Source organism: Neofelis nebulosa, chromosome 2, assembly GCF_028018385.1.
Source record: "Neofelis nebulosa isolate mNeoNeb1 chromosome 2, mNeoNeb1.pri, whole genome shotgun sequence".
Taxonomy (NCBI): Eukaryota; Metazoa; Chordata; class Mammalia; order Carnivora; family Felidae; genus Neofelis; species Neofelis nebulosa.
Genome location: NC_080783.1, coordinates 179,471,521 through 179,489,081, shown reverse-complemented (window position 1 = coordinate 179,489,081; position 17,561 = coordinate 179,471,521). Strand labels below are relative to the sequence as shown.

The 17,561-nt window shown below is 38.8% G+C and overlaps 1 protein-coding gene across 1 annotated transcript in view; it reads left to right on the top strand.

Moving 5' to 3' along the window:
- The window catches only part of SCP2 (sterol carrier protein 2), a 127,922-nt gene that overhangs the window by 98,337 nt on the left and 12,024 nt on the right, over nucleotides 1–17,561 (top strand). The window contains 2 exon segments of the mRNA XM_058717355.1: nucleotides 7,556–7,649; nucleotides 13,200–13,329. Coding sequence (XP_058573338.1) covers nucleotides 7,556–7,649; nucleotides 13,200–13,329 — 224 coding nt within the window.

Below are 17,561 nucleotides of genomic sequence, written 5' to 3'. Positions count from 1 at the left end.
GCATGGAATGTTTTTCCATTTCTTTATATCTTCTTCAGTTTCTTTCATAACCTTTCTATAGTTTTCAGCACACAGATCTTTTACATCTTGGGTTAGGTTTCTTCCTAGGTATTTTATGGTTCTTGGTGCAATTGTGAATGAGATCGATTTCTTGATTTCTCTTTCTGTTGCTTCATTATTGGTGTATAGAAATGCAACCAATTTCTGTACATTGATTTTGTATCCTGCAACTTTGCTGAATTCATGTATCAGTTCTAGCAGCTTTTTGGTGGAATCTTTTGGGTTTTCCATGTAGAGTATCATGCCATCTGTGAAAAGTGAAAGTTTGACTTCTTCTTTGCCAATTTGAATACCTTTTATTTCATTTTGTTGTCTGACTGCTGAGGCTAGGACTTCCAACACTATGTTAAACAACAGTGGTGAGAATGGACATCCCTGTCATGTTCCTGATCTCAGGGGGAAATCTCTCAGTTTTTCCCCATTGAGGATGGTATTAGCCATGGGCTTTTCATATATGGCTTTTATGATGTTAAGCTATATTCCTTTTATCCCGACTTTCTTGAGGGTTTTTATTGAGAAAGTATGCTATATTTTGTCAAATGCTTTTTCTGCATCTATTGACAGGATCATATGATTCTTATCCTTTTTTTTTATTAATGTGATGTATCATATATGATACATATATGGCTTTTCATATATGGCTTTTATGATGTTAAGCTATATTCCTTTTATCCCGACTTTCTTGAGGGTTTTTATTGAGAAAGTATGCTATATTTTGTCAAATGCTTTTTCTGCATCTATTGACAGGATCATATGATTCTTATCCTTTTTTTTATTAATGTGATGTATCACATTGATTGATTTGCAAATATTGAACCAGCCCTGCAGCCCAGGAATGAATCCCACTTGATCATGGTGAATAATTCTTTTAATATGCTGTTGAATTCAATTTGCTAGTATCTTGTTGAGAATGTTTGCATCCATGTTCATTAGGGATATTGGCCTGTAATTCTCCTTTTTTGTGGGGTCTCTGTCTGTTTGGGGAATCAAGGCTTCATAGAATGAGTCTAGAAGCTTTCCTTCCATCTCTGTTTTTTGAAACAGCTTAAGAAGGATAGGTATTAACTCTGCTTTAAATGTCTGGTAAAATTCCCCTGGGAAGCCATCTGGCCCAGGACTCTTTATTTGTTGGGAGATTTTTTTGTTCAATTTCTTTGCTGGTTATGGGTCTGTTCAAATTTTCTATTTCTTCCTGTTTGAGTTTTGGTAGTCTGTGGGTGTCTAGGAATTTGTCCATTTCTTCCAGGTTGTCAGTTTGTTGGCATATAATTTTTCATAGTATTCTCTGATAATTGTTTGTATTTCCGTGGTGTTGGTTTTGATTGCTCCTCTTTCATTCATGATTTTATCTTATTGGGTCCTCTCTCTTTTCTTTTTAAGAAGTCTGGCTAGTGGTTTATTAATTTTGTTTATTTTTTCAAAAAACCAGCTCTTAGTTTCATTAATCTGTTCTACTGTGTGTGTGTGTGTGTGTGTGTGTGTGTGTGTGTGTTTGATTCTATATTGTTTATTTCTGCTGTAATCTTTATTATTTCTCTTCTGCTCCTGGCCTTGGGATTTCTTTGCTGTTCTGCTTCTAGTTCCTTCTAGTGCGCTATTATTAGATTTTGTATTTGGGATTTTTCTTGTTTCTTGAGATAGGCCTGGATTGCAATGTATTTTCCTCTTAGGACTGCCCTTGCTGCATTTCAAAGGATTTGGACTGTTGTGTTTTCATTTTCATTTGCTTTCATCTATTTTTGATTTCTTCTTTAATTGCCTGGTTGACCCATTCATTCTTTAGCAGGATGTTCTTTAATCTCCGTCCATTTGGAGGCTTTTTCTTGTGGTTGATTTCAAGCTTCATAGTGTTGTGATCTGAAAATATGCATGGTATGATCTCGGTTCTTTTATGTTTATTGAGGGTTGTTTTGTGACCCAGAATATGATCTGTCTTGGAGAATGTTCCATGTGCACTCAAGAAGAATGTGTATTCTGCTGCTTTTGGATGAAAAGTTCTGAATATATCTGTTGAGTCCATTTGGTCCAGTGTATCATTCAGGGCCATTGTTTCTTTATTGATTTTTTGCCTAGATGATTTGTCCATTGTTGTAAGTGGAGTATTCAGGTCACCTGCAATTACCGTATTCTTATCAGTAAGATTGCTTATGTTTATGATTAATTGATTTATATATTTGGGTGCCTCCAAATTGGGTGCATAAACATTTATAATTGTTAGCTCTTCTTGATGGATAGACCCCATAATTATGATGATATGATGCCCTTTTTCATGGTTGAGGCATATTTAGATTGCTCCAGTTTTGTTGTTGTTGTTTTGTTTATGGAAAATTATCTAAATTAGCTTGAAAGTTTAACTCAACGTGTGAAAACCCTAAGTGATATAAGAATTTAAAAGTTAGAAGTAAAGGTGTATCCATGTAATGATTACAGCTGTATATATGCTTGTAAACTAGAAGGACCAGAAGAAGCAATATGGAAAATAGAGTATAGGAAACTAGTTTGAGTGATAGGATTATAGGTGATTAGCTTTTTCATTTTCTAAATTTTTATTTTAACTAGAATCCTTTATTTTGACATAATTGAAAACATACAGGGAAGAATTATAAGAATAGTACAAGGAACTCCTATATACCTTGTACTCAATTTTACTATTTGTGCTTACATTTTGCCCCATTTGCTTTTTTTTTTTTTTAACATTTTATTTATTTTTGAGAGACAGAGAGAGAGAGCACAAGCGGGGAAGGGACAGAGAGAGATGGAGACAGAATCTTAAGCAGGGTCCAGGCTCTGAGCTATCAGCCCACAGCCTGACGCGGGGCTCGAACCCATGAATCGTGAGATCATAACCTGAGCCGAAGTCAGCTGCTTAACTGACTGAGCCACCCAGGCGCCCCTGCCCCATTTACTTTATCTCTTTTTCTCTACATACATTTATATATGTGCATATTTTTTTCTGAAGTAGTTGGAGGTTGGAGACCTTATGCCTCTTTATCCCTAAATAATTTTTTTTATAAATTTTTAAAGTTTTTATTTATGTATTTTGAGAGACAGAGCAAGTGAGGGAGGGGCAGAGAGAGAGGAAAAGAGAGAATCCCAAGCAGGCTCCGCACTATCAGCGTGAAGCCCAATATGGGGCTCAAACTCACGAGCCATAAGATCATGACCTGAGCCCAAACCAAGAGTTGGACGCTTAACCGACTGGGCCACCCAGGCGCCCCATACTTTATCCCTAAATAATTTAATGTATGTTTCTAAAAACAAGGACATTCTCTTAATCACAGTATAGTTTTCAAAATCAGGAAATTTAATATAGATAACATACTAATAATACCTAATCCAACAAACATATTCAAAATTTGACAATTGTTCCAATAATATCTTTATAAAATATACTATAAACTTCATTTTTTTCTCCTTGTCTAGATTCTAACCTAGGATCCTGAATGCATTTAGTTGTCATATCTCTTTAGCTTTCTTTAATCTGAAACAACTCCTTAGCCTTTCTTTGTAATTCTTGGTATTGACTTTTTTGAAGAGTACAAGTACATTCCTTAGGAGTAGAATGTTTCTCAATTTGCGTTTGTCTGATGTTTCCTCATAATTAGATTCAGATTGTACCTTTTTTTTCAAAAAATACCACTGAAGTGATGATATCCTTCTTAGCACATCATATCTGGAGGCAAGATAAAGAAGTTTCCCCTGCTATCTGAAAATAGAGCATTCCTATGAAACCTTTCAAAAGTTGAAATGGTGCAGAGTGAAGAAGCAATTACCATGTTGTAGCAGCTAAAATCCTCTTTGGGTTTTTTGTTTTGTTTTGTTTTGTTTTTGGTCAGCAAAAACAGAGATTAATGTTGGTCTTTCATAAAAGCAAAGTGACGTAAAGGGAACCGTTGGATAGCAGAGGGTACTTGTATCTGTGGCCTGTGGGAGCTTGTAGTCTGGACTCTGCTCCATGAAGTATCAAGATACTTTGTACACTGAAAAGTACTACTTATCAGTGTATCAGTTAGTATTTTATCATATACAATTAGGAAGTGACAAGCTTAGAAAAGGGCATAGTGATGATTAAAAGTTGCAAAGTTAGACAAATGAAATGGGCTTGTGGAGGACTAGTTGTGGCCACTTTATTTGAGGTCATTCATTCAGACTTTTGACTGGAAGATAGTGTACCATAGATAATTCTGCTCTAAATGGAACAGGAGAACATAAGAATTTAGGTAAGGGAGAGAATTCAATGTAATTTCACTTCCATTCAGTCACTGTTTACCAATTGTATGCTGGGAACAGGAGACACAATTTTTTATTTTATTTTTTAAGTGTGGTATCTGCTCTGGAGAAGCTGTCATTTAGTAGGGTTTTACAGAAGAGGAGTTTCCTGGCCTGGATCTTGAAGGATAAAATGGAATTTGCTAAGACAGAGGTATTCTAGATACAGGAAGTAGCACTGACAAAGGCATGGAAGTGTGGGGTAGCATGCCATGCTCTAAGTACTTACTGTATGTATCTCAGCATGGCAGGGGTGCGGGTTCCATTCCTCATTAGTGATATTAGTATGATTCCTCTAGTAGGCTTGCTTTTCGGCTTCTTAGACTTCCCATACCTACTTGTTCACTCTTATTCTCAACTGATTGCTTTGCCTTACACATTGTTGAAAAAATAGAAGCCATTAGACCAGACTACTTCATCTTCCATTCCAAGACCTAATCTAGAATTACACCCATCTGATTCTCTTTCTTCCATTGAGTCACCTCTTCTTCTTATCATAGGCCCCTGGATCTCATCCTCTCTCACCTTCTCAGATCTTTTGTTCTTCTAGCTCCTTTTCCCTGGTTCACTACCATCAGCAGGCAAAAATGCTCTGATATGTTAATCTTAAAAAAGAAAAACAAAAAGCACATTTTCCTTGATACCGTAATCCCCTCCAGAGACCACTCTTTTTCACTGTTCCTCTAAAAGTAATATCTCAAAAGAAGCACACTGTCTGTATTTCTCTCTCCTATTCACTCTTTAATTCACTATAATCTGACTTCTGCCTTCCACTACTTCTTCAGATTAGTTTTGTCAAAGTCACCTTTACTCTCCATGGTGCCAAATCCAGTGGGTTATTGACCTTTGGCAGCATTTGACATGGTTTACTCCTCCCTCCCCAATTCTTTCTCCTTTCTCAGCTTCTGCAACACCTCTTGTATCATTGGCTGATGCTTCCTCTTCTCTAAATAATGGAGTTCCATAGGATGTTGTCCTGGCCTTTCTTCTTTGTCTATAATTCCCTCAAGGGAAGCTTATCAGTTCCCATGGATTTAAATACTTTGATTATGTTGATAGTTATTCCCATTTTATATCCAGCCTCAGCCTCTCCTCTGAGCTCCAGATTCTCATATCCAACTGCCTTTTTGTCTCACAGACATCTCCTACTTCATGTGTCTAAAATGCAACTTCGATCCCCTCTACTTCCACTGCTTTCTTCCTTTTATCCGTATGTGGCACCACTGCCCCCTCAGTTATTCAGGAACACCTGAATATTCGTGTCCTTTCCCCCCACCCTTAGATCCTCCTCATTACTCTTTGGTAGCAAAGCCAATGGATTCTGTCTCTAAAATGTATTTGAATGCACTTCCTTCTCTCCATTTCCACTGGCAGACTGCCTTCACTGGGGTTCAGACCACCATCACTTCTCACCGTTAGTGTAGAGCCTGTCGTGGGCCTCGAACTCACAAAACTGAGATCATGACCTGAGCTGAAACTAAGAGTCAGACATTTAACCATCTGAGCCACCCAGGTGCTCCATCTTCCTCATGATTTTATTTTTTTTTAATTTTTAAAAATATTCATTTTTGAGAGACACAGAGTGTAAGCAGGGGAGAGGCAGAGCGAGAGGGCGACACAGAATCCAAAGCAGAATCGAGGCTCTGAGCTGTCATGTCAGCACAGAGCCTGACATGGGGCTTGAACTCACAAGCTGTGAGATCATGACCTGAGCCGAAGTTGGACGGTTAACCGAATAAACCACCCAGGTGCTCCATCTTATGATTTTCTTAATGTCACCTTCTTTTCTGTAGCTCACTTTATTGTAAGAATACAGTACATAATACATATAACATACAAAATATGTGTTAACTGACATTTTATGTTATAGGTAGGGCTTCTGATCAACAATAGGCTCTTAGTAGTTGTTAAGTTTTTAGGGAATCAAAAGCTCTGGAGAATTTTCAACTGCACAGGGGTCAGCACCCCTAATTCCCACATTGTTCAAGGGTCAACTGTAGGTTGCTTGGTGATAGTTCTTACAACAGTGTGCAGAATGAATTGGGGAGGGGGGAGGCGAGAACAGAGGTGGGGAAAATGGTTAGGAGGCTGCTTGAATAGTCCAGTTTATCTTTACATGGCTAGCTCATTTAAAAAATTTACAACCTAATTTAAATATCACCCCCTCAGAGAGGCCTATCTGACCAGACTATCTAAAATAGAACACCCAACACACACATATATTATTTATCTATATCTTCTTGACCTGCTTTATTTTCCTTATAGTAACTATATTTCACATTTTTTTGCTTGTTCATTCTCTCTCTCCCCAACTAGCTTCATGAGGGTAGGTTTCTTTGGTTTATGTAATTTTTTTTAATTTTATTTTTTATTTTTTAAAATTTACACCCAAATTAGTTAGCATATAGTGAAACAATGATTTCAGGAGTAGATTCCTTAATACCCCTTACCCATTTAGCCCATCCCCCCTCCCACAGCCCCTCCAGTAACCCTCAGTTTGTTTTCCATATTTACGAGTCTCTTCTGTTTTGTCCCCCTCCCTGTTTTTATATTATTTTTGTTTCCCTTCCCTTATGTTCATCTGTTTTGTCTCTTAAAGTCCTCATGTGAGTGAAGTCATATGATTTTTGTCTTTCTCTGACTGACTAATTTCACTTAGCCTAATACCCTCCAGTTCCATCCACGCAGTTGCAAATGGAAAGATTTCATTCTTTTTGATTACCGGAGTAATACCCCATTGTATATATTTACCACATCTTCTTTATCCATTCCTCCATTGATGGACATTTGGGCTCTTTCCGTACTTTGGCTATTGATGATAGTGCTGCTATAAACATGGGGGGCATGTGTCCCTTCAAAACAGCACACCTGTATCCCTTGGATAAATGCCTAGTAGTACAATTGCTGGGTCATAGGGTAGTTCTATTTTTAGTTTTTTGAGGAACCTCTATACTGTTTTCCAGAGTGGCTGCACCAGCTTGCAGTCCCAGTTTGGTCTATGTATTTTTAAGGGCAGTGCCTACCACCTAGTGAACACTAAATATTTGTAGAAAAATGGGAAGAAAAGCTTAATTATTTTATGGGTTTAATTATGGTTTTCTTTGGTAAGAGCCACAACATCTCTGTTCTTAGGACTTTTGAAAATTACTATTGTTAACTATTGAAAAACCTAATATCTGCATGACTCCATGGGTTGAAATTGATTTCTTTTCTCCAATTCTTTTAGAACTCATCAAATTGAGGCTGCTCCAACTAGCTCTGCGTTTGATGGATTTAAGGCAAATCTTGTCTTTAAGGAGATTGAGAAGAAACTTGAAGAGGTAAGTAAGATTTGTATAAAATACTACCGGGAGGACCTTGAGCCTAGAGCCTTGAGCCAGTTGTTGCCATGAAAGGGTACAAGTTGAAAATTTATATGATACTGTCAAGTATTGAGTGTATTTTAGACTTTTTTCCTTTTTTTTTGTTTCGTTTTATTTATTTTGAGAGAGAGAGACAGAGCACAAGCGGGAGAGAGGGGCAGAAAGGGGGGAGACAGAGAGAGAGAGAGAGAGAGAATATTTCAAGCAGGCTCCATGCTCACTGCAGAGCCTAATGTGGAGCTTGATCCCAGGATGCTGGGATCATGACCTGAGCCCAAATCAAGACTTGGAGCTTAACCACCTGAGCCACCCAGGCACCCCTTGCATGTATTTTAGATTCCTGAGTGTCTATTATAGTTTCTTCTTAATTCTGGTAAGACTGTATTTCAGAGATGTGTAAATCTCCAAACTTGAATAATATAAAGAACCTATGGTAAAATTCTGTTAAAATCTGAACTGTAGAGGAAAGGCTAATAATATCCTTGTCACTCTCCTCAGTTTTCTTTTTTGGGGAGATAATAATTTTGGACAAAGTTCGTATGTAAAGAGATTCTAATTTATTTTGGTGTGATTTCTTTCTGAACTAAAAAGAAGAAGAGAGAATCCCTAGCAGGCTCTGTGCTGGCAGCACAGAGTCTGACATGGGGCTTGATCACATCAATTGTGAGATCATGATCTGAGCAAGATCAAGAGTCAGATGCTTAACTGACTGAGCCATCCAGGTGCCTCAGAAAGAATAATAAAGTGTATCTTTAAATGTGCCTAATAACAAAACTCTTTTTAAAAATAAATCTTTTGTGCTTGAGCTTTTTCAAAGTAGGTTTTTCTTATAAAAATAATGCTAATTTAAAAGAAATTCACACTATATATAGAAAAGAAAAATTAAAAATCCCCTGCATTTCCAGGGGTGCCTGGGTGGCTCAGTCAGTAAAGTGTCCGACTTTGGCTCAGGTCATGATCTCATGGTTTGTGAGTTCGAGCCCTGCATTGGGCTCTGTGCTCATAGCTCAGAGCCTGGAGCCTGCTTCTGATTCTGTGTCTCCCTCTCTCTCTGTCCCTCCCCCAGCCAATTCTCTGTCTCTCTCAAAAATACACACATTTAAAAAAAAAAAAAATCCCCTGCAATTCCATTACTTCGAGTTCACTAAAATGTTAACAGTGATTGACATTGTTTCAGACATCTCTCTATGTTATACAGTGCTATATAACTAGGAACATACAATATGTGTTGGGTTTTTAAAATTATACTCTGTATACAAATCTATTTTTATGTACAATAATTAGTTCTTAATAGATACTAATCACACTAAGGCAATTTAACTAACTTTTTTCAAAAAGAGCTATTCTCTCTCTCTCTCTCTCTCTCTCTCTCTCTCTTTTTTCTTTGAGAGCTATTCTCTTTAGATGGAATTACATATTTACTTCATTGTTTCAAAACTAAAGGCATCTTGGGATATCATTACTGATATTAAGTTTCAGACCAATAAGGCACAGTTATAGCCACAGCCACACAGTTCTAATTAAACATCTATTAAGGTGACCAAAGTGGGTTGAAATAAAAGGATTCAGGAAAGTTAAACTGTGTATTTCATTCATGTTACAGTGTGAAAGGCATACATTGTGCATTTCTCCTCCTTATTGTAGCACAAAGAACTTATTAACATCTAAAGTGATTGATTGAATTGTGGGTGGGAAAAGAGTCAGTGTGACTGGTGTTTTGACAAAGGTCCCTGTATTTCTAAGATTTTCATGATCAACAACCTTCCAGAGGTAGACAGAGAGCAAGGTTTGCCAGTTCTGAGCAGGCAGGCACCAGCCCAGGAGCCACAGACCTGTCTTGCCACCATCTTGTGGGGATATACCTGCATGGGGTGGCGGGGGGTGGGGGGAAATACCTGTTTTATAACCCGCTTTTTTCTCTTAACACTGTGTTCCATGCCCATACATATAAATCCTTACCATTAGTTTTAATGGCCACCTAGTGCACTTTTGAATTTATGTATCATCTATTTAACTAGTCTCTTATGATGAACATTGGTTGTATTTAAATTTTGCAAGTAAAATAGTGAGTGGTATAGTAAATTTCCCTTTTTAACTCATCTTTAAATACATAATGCTGGGTGCCTGGGTGGCTCAGTCAGTTAAGAGACCAACTTTGGCTCAGGTCATGATCTCATGGTTTGTGAGTTCGAGCCCTGCTCGGGCTCTCTGCTGTCAGTGTAGAACCCGCTTCAGATACTGTGTCTCCCTCTCTCTCTGCCCCTCCCCTGCTCTGTGTCCTTCTCTCTCAAAAATAAACATTTTTTTAAGTTAAAAAAATAAGTACTTGACACCATGATCACTTTAGTATAAATAATTAAAGGGGGAAATTATTGGTTTGGGTATCTATTTTGCATTTTGGTATATATTGCCAACCTATCCACTGACCAAAAAGAGGGCACTAATTTACAAACAACAGCTCGTGGGTGTGACTGTTTTTTCTTCACACCTTCTCTAGTGCTATGTTGGCTGGTTTATAAAAACCAATCTAATAGGAAAAAATATCTTATTATTGTTTTTTTGTTTGTTGTTGTTTGTTTTTTTAAAAAATTTTTTTTTCAACGTTTTTTATTTATTTTTGGGACAGAGAGAGACAGAGCATGAACGGGGGAGGGGCAGAGAGAGAGGGAGACGCAGAATCGGAAACAGGCTCCAGGCTCCGAGCCATCAGCCCAGAGCCTGACGCGGGGCTCGAACTCACGGACCGCGAGATCGTGACCTGGCTGAAGTCGGATGCTTAACCGACTGCGCCACCCAGGCGCCCCTTGTTTTTTTTTTTTAAAGCAATTTCTTCCCCCAACATAGGGCTCGAACTCATGACCCTGAGATTAAGAGTTGCATGCTCTACTGATTGAGCCAGCTCTGAGGCCCCCCTCTCATTACTGTTTAATTTCTTTCATTCTGTATGTCCACTAAACTGAAGTTGGACTCTATAAGGGTTCAACTTGAATTTTTTTTTCTTGCCACCAATATTTGCCTGCAGAGCAATCCATCAGATAATTGCTTCTACCAAGTTACCCCATTTTTTCCAACTTTATTCTGTCAAAAAAATCAAATAAAAATAATTAGAGAGTATCTGGTATGGCTATATGTCAATCACTGAATACTTCATTATTGAGATGAACAAACCAGTGCTGTTTTTCCATTTTTATTCCATCTTCTTTTAACTTTGCAAATGTATTCCTCCTGCTCCCATTTTAATCCTTTTCTCCTCCCTCCATAACCTCACTTGCATGGACTTTGTCCCCTTGTTTCCTTCCCACGATTGTAAGTTTCCTAAATGTTTGTAAGGACTAGAAAGAGTGAAAGTCTTGAAATCTTTTGTCAATTCATGCATTTTCTGCATTAGCAAAGGAAGTCTGGCAAGAGATTTTATTTCCACTTTTGTCGTTGTTAGCAATACCCCGTTGCCCTTCTTTGAATTCTGTCTTAACTTTTTGTTCCAGTTAAGTTTGAGACAGGCCCTACTCCTTGACCTTTTGCCTACTCAGAAAGAAGTACTTTTCTTCACTCAAGAACACACTTAGAACTTTCTTAGTATTAATGATCTTTAGTTTCACAAAATGTGTATTTTCTCCCTTTTAACTCTCTCCTTGTCCATTTCCTTACTCTCTCACGTCCTCTTCGGTGAAAAATGTTATTTTATCAGAGCATCAGTTGATTCTTAAAAGTAACAACAAGTGCAAAATCAATCTACATCTGTTTTAAGGAGGCAGGTGGAATTTCTCTCCAAGTATGTTAGGTAGAATTCCTAAATGTTTGCTGGGGTTTTCCTGCTCTGACTTGTTGGTGTCTGTCATAGCTCTATTCCTGAGGCATTATGCAAGCAGATGGCATGGATGCACCTGGAAATAGTCATTCATGACCTGTTGGCCCCAAGGGAAACCTGGCTCTTGGGTGGCCCACTATATCAGGATTATTAACTCCCTCTTCTAGATTGTTTTCACAGAAACTTGAGAGAGAAAAGATCTCAAGGAATGTGGAGAAGACTTGAACTTGCTTTTAAAAAATTCCTTTATGGAGACAGAAACTGCTTTCATAGGTTACAGTTGGAAATATTGATGTAACCTACTTTGTAATACAGTATGGTCAAACGACAAGAGCCTTGAATTTAGAATTAAACCAAACTGGGATTGAGTTCTGGTCGTGCAATTTACTAGCCATATGTCCCTTCCCCTCAGGGAACAGCGTTTAGTGGGAAGATAAACATGGAAAAATTTTCCCAGGGGAAAAAAAAATAACTGCTTTAAGTAGAACCATGGATGCATTGGGCAAAGGGCTATCAAAGTGTCCAGCAGAGACAGAAACGCCTTCCCAGAAGAATTAGCAAGTGAGCAGGGACTTGATGAGGTTCGTGTGAGAATGTGACTAGGAGGAGGTGAGTGAGCTGGGATGGGACATGAGCAAAGGCATGGAGGCACATGTGGTTATGGAATTCAGGATGATCAGTATTGTTAGAACATGAAGACTGAGGAGAATGAGAAAGTAGCTGAAGCTAAGAACAGATAAACATCCCTCAGATTTTGAAGAGTTTTGAGTGATACGTAAAGACAGACTTCATCCTATAGGGTATGGGGAGCCACATTTAAGAAATTCCACTTGGACGTGTTAGATGGCTTATGTTAATGTTAGATGAATTATATTAGGTGGATTACTCAGCAGCCAGATAGAGCATAGTCTGACGTGTTCTTAACCTTTATGAATCTCAGTTGTTTTTTTCTTTTCAATGAGCTGATATTAATACCTGTCAAACTACTTACAGGGGTTTATGGAGATTAAGGAAATAATGTATATGAAAGCACTTGAAAACTTTATAGCCCTGAAAAGATTATTATTGTCGTTAATAATTTCTCCTAAATGTAACTTAAAATAACTTAAAATAACTTTCCAGCTTCATTCCCCCAAGATCCAAAAGTAATTGGTGGTTGACATAGTACTTGTATAATTCTCTATACTAACCCAGAAAATAAGTTGACCCCTCTACCCAAAAAGACTTTGCTTTCAGAACCAGTTATGTTTAAGTTCTAAGTGTGGAAAACCAGAAACACATGTAAAGGAATTTATCTGCAAAAAAAAAAAAAAAAGAGAGAGAGACTGGGGTGTGTGTGTGTGTGTGTGGGGGGGGGGTGTCCAGTATTTAGGCAGGCCAGAGTGAATCTTTCCGAAACTATGACATAGGAAAGCTGCTTCAGTAGAACATGCTACTGTGCCCACCCCCATCCTCCCTTTCCTTCCACCAGTTGTATCCAGAAAGCCATTGTCAACAAAGGATTTGGCAGATGAGGGAGTTGTTGCCTGTTGCCTTTCAGATTTTTCTGGGTAAAAGATCCTAAGGGAGCTTGGGGATTGCGGCAGGCCTGGCTGTTCACATCATGTATCTATTTAAACATTTAATTTGGGGAAAAATCCAGAGAAACGAACTTCATATAACTCCCAAAGTTTGTTTGTTTGTTTGTTTTTTCTTTACAGGAAGGGGAACAGTTTGTGAAGAAAATTGGTGGTATTTTTGCCTTCAAGGTGAAGGATGGCCCTGGGGGTAAAGAAGCCACCTGGGTGGTGGATGTGAAGAATGGCAAAGGATCAGTGCTTCCTAACTCAGGTCAGTGAAGTAATGACTTCATTTACAGGAGCACTGACAAGTTCACAAGGGAAAATAGGAGTCTGCTTTGGTGTTTCCTAAAAGGGGTGGTTGTAGAGGTATAGGACCTTGTTAAAGAACCAGTGAATCCTTGAGAACAGGAATATGTCACAGCTGCCTCCTCCCAAAGATTGGGAGGCTCCATCACGGAGTTGACAATCTTAGGCTTTAGAATTAGACAAACTAGTGTTGGGATCCTGGCCTTACCACTCACAGATTGTGGTTTTGGACAAATTATTTAACTTTTCTGAGCCTTGGTTTTCTGATCTCTAAATGGGAATAATAAATGGTACCTATTTCATAAGGTTGATGCAAAGATTAAGAGAATTATCTTTTAATTATCCTATAAAGCACATGTGGTAGTGTGTGGTTACATGGCCTTGAAAGTTCTGTCTATACCCAATCACTACCTCCACTTCCTCTCATCCCAGTCTTTCTTGAACCCACTCCAGTCAGCTTGTATCCTCATCGCTATTCCAAAGCTGCTCTTGTCAAGGTCACCAGTGACCACCATATTGCTAAATTGAGTGGTTCTCAGTCTTCATGATATTACACTTCTAGGCTTTCCTCTTATCTACTGCCTGTTCCTTCCTGGCCTCTCTTCCTGTTTTCTCATCTCCAAATTTCTAAACATTAGAGTGCTCCAAGGCTCAGTTCTGTCTCCATTCACTCCCTGGGGATCTCTAGTCTCATTCTTTTAAAACCATCCCTACACTGATAACTCCCAGATATCTTCACCATGGACTCATCCACTGAACTCCAAGGTGTATATCTAACTGACAAGTTTACTTGGATACTTGGTAGGTATCTCAAAGCTAACATGTATAAAACTGAACTTCTGACACCTGGGTGGCTCAGTTGGTTAAGCATCCAGCCTCAGCTCAGGTCATGATCTCACAGTCTATAAGATTGAGCCCCGCACGGGGCTCTGTGCTGACAGCTCAGAACCTGGAGCCTGCTTCGGATTCTGTGTCTCCCTCTCTTTCTGCCCCTCCCCCTCTCATGCTCTGTCTCTCTCTCCGAAATAAACATTTAAAAAATGGAAAAAAAAAAAAAAAAGCTGAACTCCTGATTTCCTCCTACTCACCTTTAATTATCTATTCCTCTCACCATCAACCCATCTCCGTAAAAATTGCTTCTCTGTCCTAGCAGTTCTTCGGTTCAAAAACCTTGGAGTCATCATTGGCTCCTCTTTTTCTCACACTCCACAGTCTGATCCATCAGCAAATTCTTGGTCTAAGCTTCCATCATTGTTTTGCTTGGTCTCCCTGTTTCTAACCTTGCTCCCTACAGGTTCTTCTCCACATACCAGCTGGAGTGATCATTTCATTTATTATTTTTATTGCTATTGTTATTATTACTATTTTAAATATTTATTTATTTATTTTTAATTTTTTTAACGTTTATTTATTTTTGAGACAGAGAGAGACAGAGCATGAACGGTGGAGGGGCAGAGAGAGAGGGAGACACAGAATCGGAAGCAGGCTCCAGGCTCTGAGCCATCAGCCCAGAGCCCGACGCGGGGCTCGAACTCGCGGACCGCGAGATCGTGGCCTGAGCTGAAGTCGGCCGCTTAACCGACTGAGCCACCCAGGCGCCCCTTAAATATTTATTTTTGAGAGAGACAGAGCATGAGCAGGGGAGGAACAGAGAGAGAGGGAGAGAGAAAATCTCAAGCAGGCCCTGTGCTATCAGCTATCTGGTAGCTGAGAGCGCAGAGCCTGACTCAGGGCTCATTCTCACAAACGTTGAAATCAAGAGTTGGATGCTTAAATGACTGAGCCACCCAGGCACCCTGGAGTGATCCTTTAAAAACTTGAGTTAGATTGTGACCCTCCTCTGCTCAAAACCATCCAAAGGCTTTCAGCTCACTCAGTAGAAGCCAGAGTTCTTACACTGGCACCACATGATCTAGCCTCCGTTTTCTCTGTTCTACTACACTTTCCCTCACTTTGCTCCAGTCATACAGGAAGGATACTCGTTGCCATTGTTGACATGCGGGTGTTCCCAGTTCAGGGGCTTTCTACTCTGTTCCCTCTGCCTGGACTCGTCTTCCCTTAGATATCCTCATGGCTTGTTCCCTTATTTTCTTTGGATCTTTGCCCAGATGTCTCTCAGTGAGCCCCTTCCCTAACCATACTTCATACCTGTTACCATTTCCTCTTGCCCTTTCCTGTCTGTATTTTTCTTTCTTTCTTTCTCTTTCTTTCTTTCTTTCTTTCTTTCTTTCTTTCTTTCTTTCTTTCTTTCTTTCTTTCTTTCTTTCTTCCTTCCTTCCTTCCTTCCTTCCTTCCTTCCTTCCTTCCTTTCTTTCTTTCTTTCGTTCTTTCGTTCTTTCGTTCTTTCTTTCTTTATGAAATTTATTGTCAACTTGGTTTCCATACAACACCCAGTGCTCATCCCAACAGGTGCCCTCCTCAGTGCCCATCATCCACTTTCCCCTTCTTCCCACCCCCCATCAACCCTCAGTTTATTCTCAGTTTTTAAGAATCTCTTATGGTTTGCCTCCCTCCCTCTCTTCCCCCCCCTCCTTCCCTTCCCGCATGGTCTTCTGTTAAGTTTTTCAGGATCCACACAAGAGTGAAAACATATGGTATCTGTCTTTCTCTGTATGACTTATTTCACTTAGCATAACACTCTCCAGTTCCTTATTTTTATTTATAGCACTTACTGCCATCTGATATACCATATAATATTTTACGTATTTGCTTATTGTCCATCTCTCCCACTTGAATTATAAGCTGCATGAAGATAGAGCTTTTTGACTGTTAGGTTCACTGCTGCATCCTCATTGCCTACAAGAGTATCTGATACATGGTTGGTCTTTGATAAATAAATATAGTAAAACCTTGGATGGCAAGTAACTTGATCTGTGACTGTTCTGTAAGATGAGCAAACATTTCTAGTAAATTTTAACTTGATAAAGCAATGTCTTGCAATACAAGTAGTATGTGAGGCCAAACATCACATGATTACAACTAAGCCAGTGATTCTTGAAATTCTCTTTGATATACAAGTGCTTTGGATTAAAAGCATGTTTCTGGAATGAATTATGTTCACAAACCAAGGTAGTTTTAATTTAATTAAAAAATGAACAGCAGAATGAATGATGTAATTTAAAAATGAACAGCAGAATGAATGATGCATAGTATGTATTCAGCAGGTTACATTTTGTATGTTGTATTGTATGTTACACGCCTCCTGTTGGAAAGAGCCTGGTGTACTTAAGAAATCTGATGGATGGAGACTACCTTTCTGGAGAGCTTCAAATACCATGCTGTGAACTTTGAAAGTGACTTGATATATAATCAATCCAATTAAAGCTTTTTAAGTAAGAAAGTGAAAGTTAGGGCTGTGCTTTAGAGGATGAAGCTGGTGCATTAGATCTGACAAACTGCAAAGGGAGAAATCAGAGGTAGAGACAGCAATTGGGAGGATGGATGTTGCTATCATCTGAGCAAAAAGAAGAGCCTCAGTGTTGACAGTGAGAAAAAAAAAATGTTATGTTGTAGTTGCCAGGGATATTTGGGGTGAAATTGATGGGACCTGGAAGCTGTGTAGGAGAAGGAAGTCTATCAAAGATGGGAGAGTTTCCTTACTAGTACCTTATTGAGGAAGGTCCTGGAGGAGTAGATGACATCAAGAGCACAGGAGGAAGGAAGGTTAGCTTTAGCAAGCAGCAAGGAGGGATGGATACTTCCTTCTCTGAGAGGGTAAATATTCAGGGGAATTTTGAGGTAGAAAGGAGGTTAGCAGAGCTTTTGGAATAAAGTTTAGAACTTGGAGACAGGAGAAAATGTTAAGAGTAGCACTGTTGAATAAGGAATCAACTAGAGATTCATGATGGAAGAACTGAGGCAGTAGTAAGAGCATCTTGTGCAGGCAGCATGGTGGCATTGTGGAAAGTTTTTGAATTATATATAGTCCCTTTTTTTCCTCAAAATGAGTAGGCAGAAAAATAATGATGTGTTTGGATTCTATGAGCTGCCACTCTTATGTTGTATAGGAAGAAAAACTAAATGCTTCATCTAGATGTAAGCTTACAGAAATAAAAAGAACTTTTGGAAAATAGCTATTTCAGGATTATATTTTGATATGCCCAGGCAGGTGATAAGGTGATATTTAAAAAATTTCTCCTGTATTTTGTTATCATTGTTTGTCATGAAAGATAATATGCTTATGGAAAGCTATTG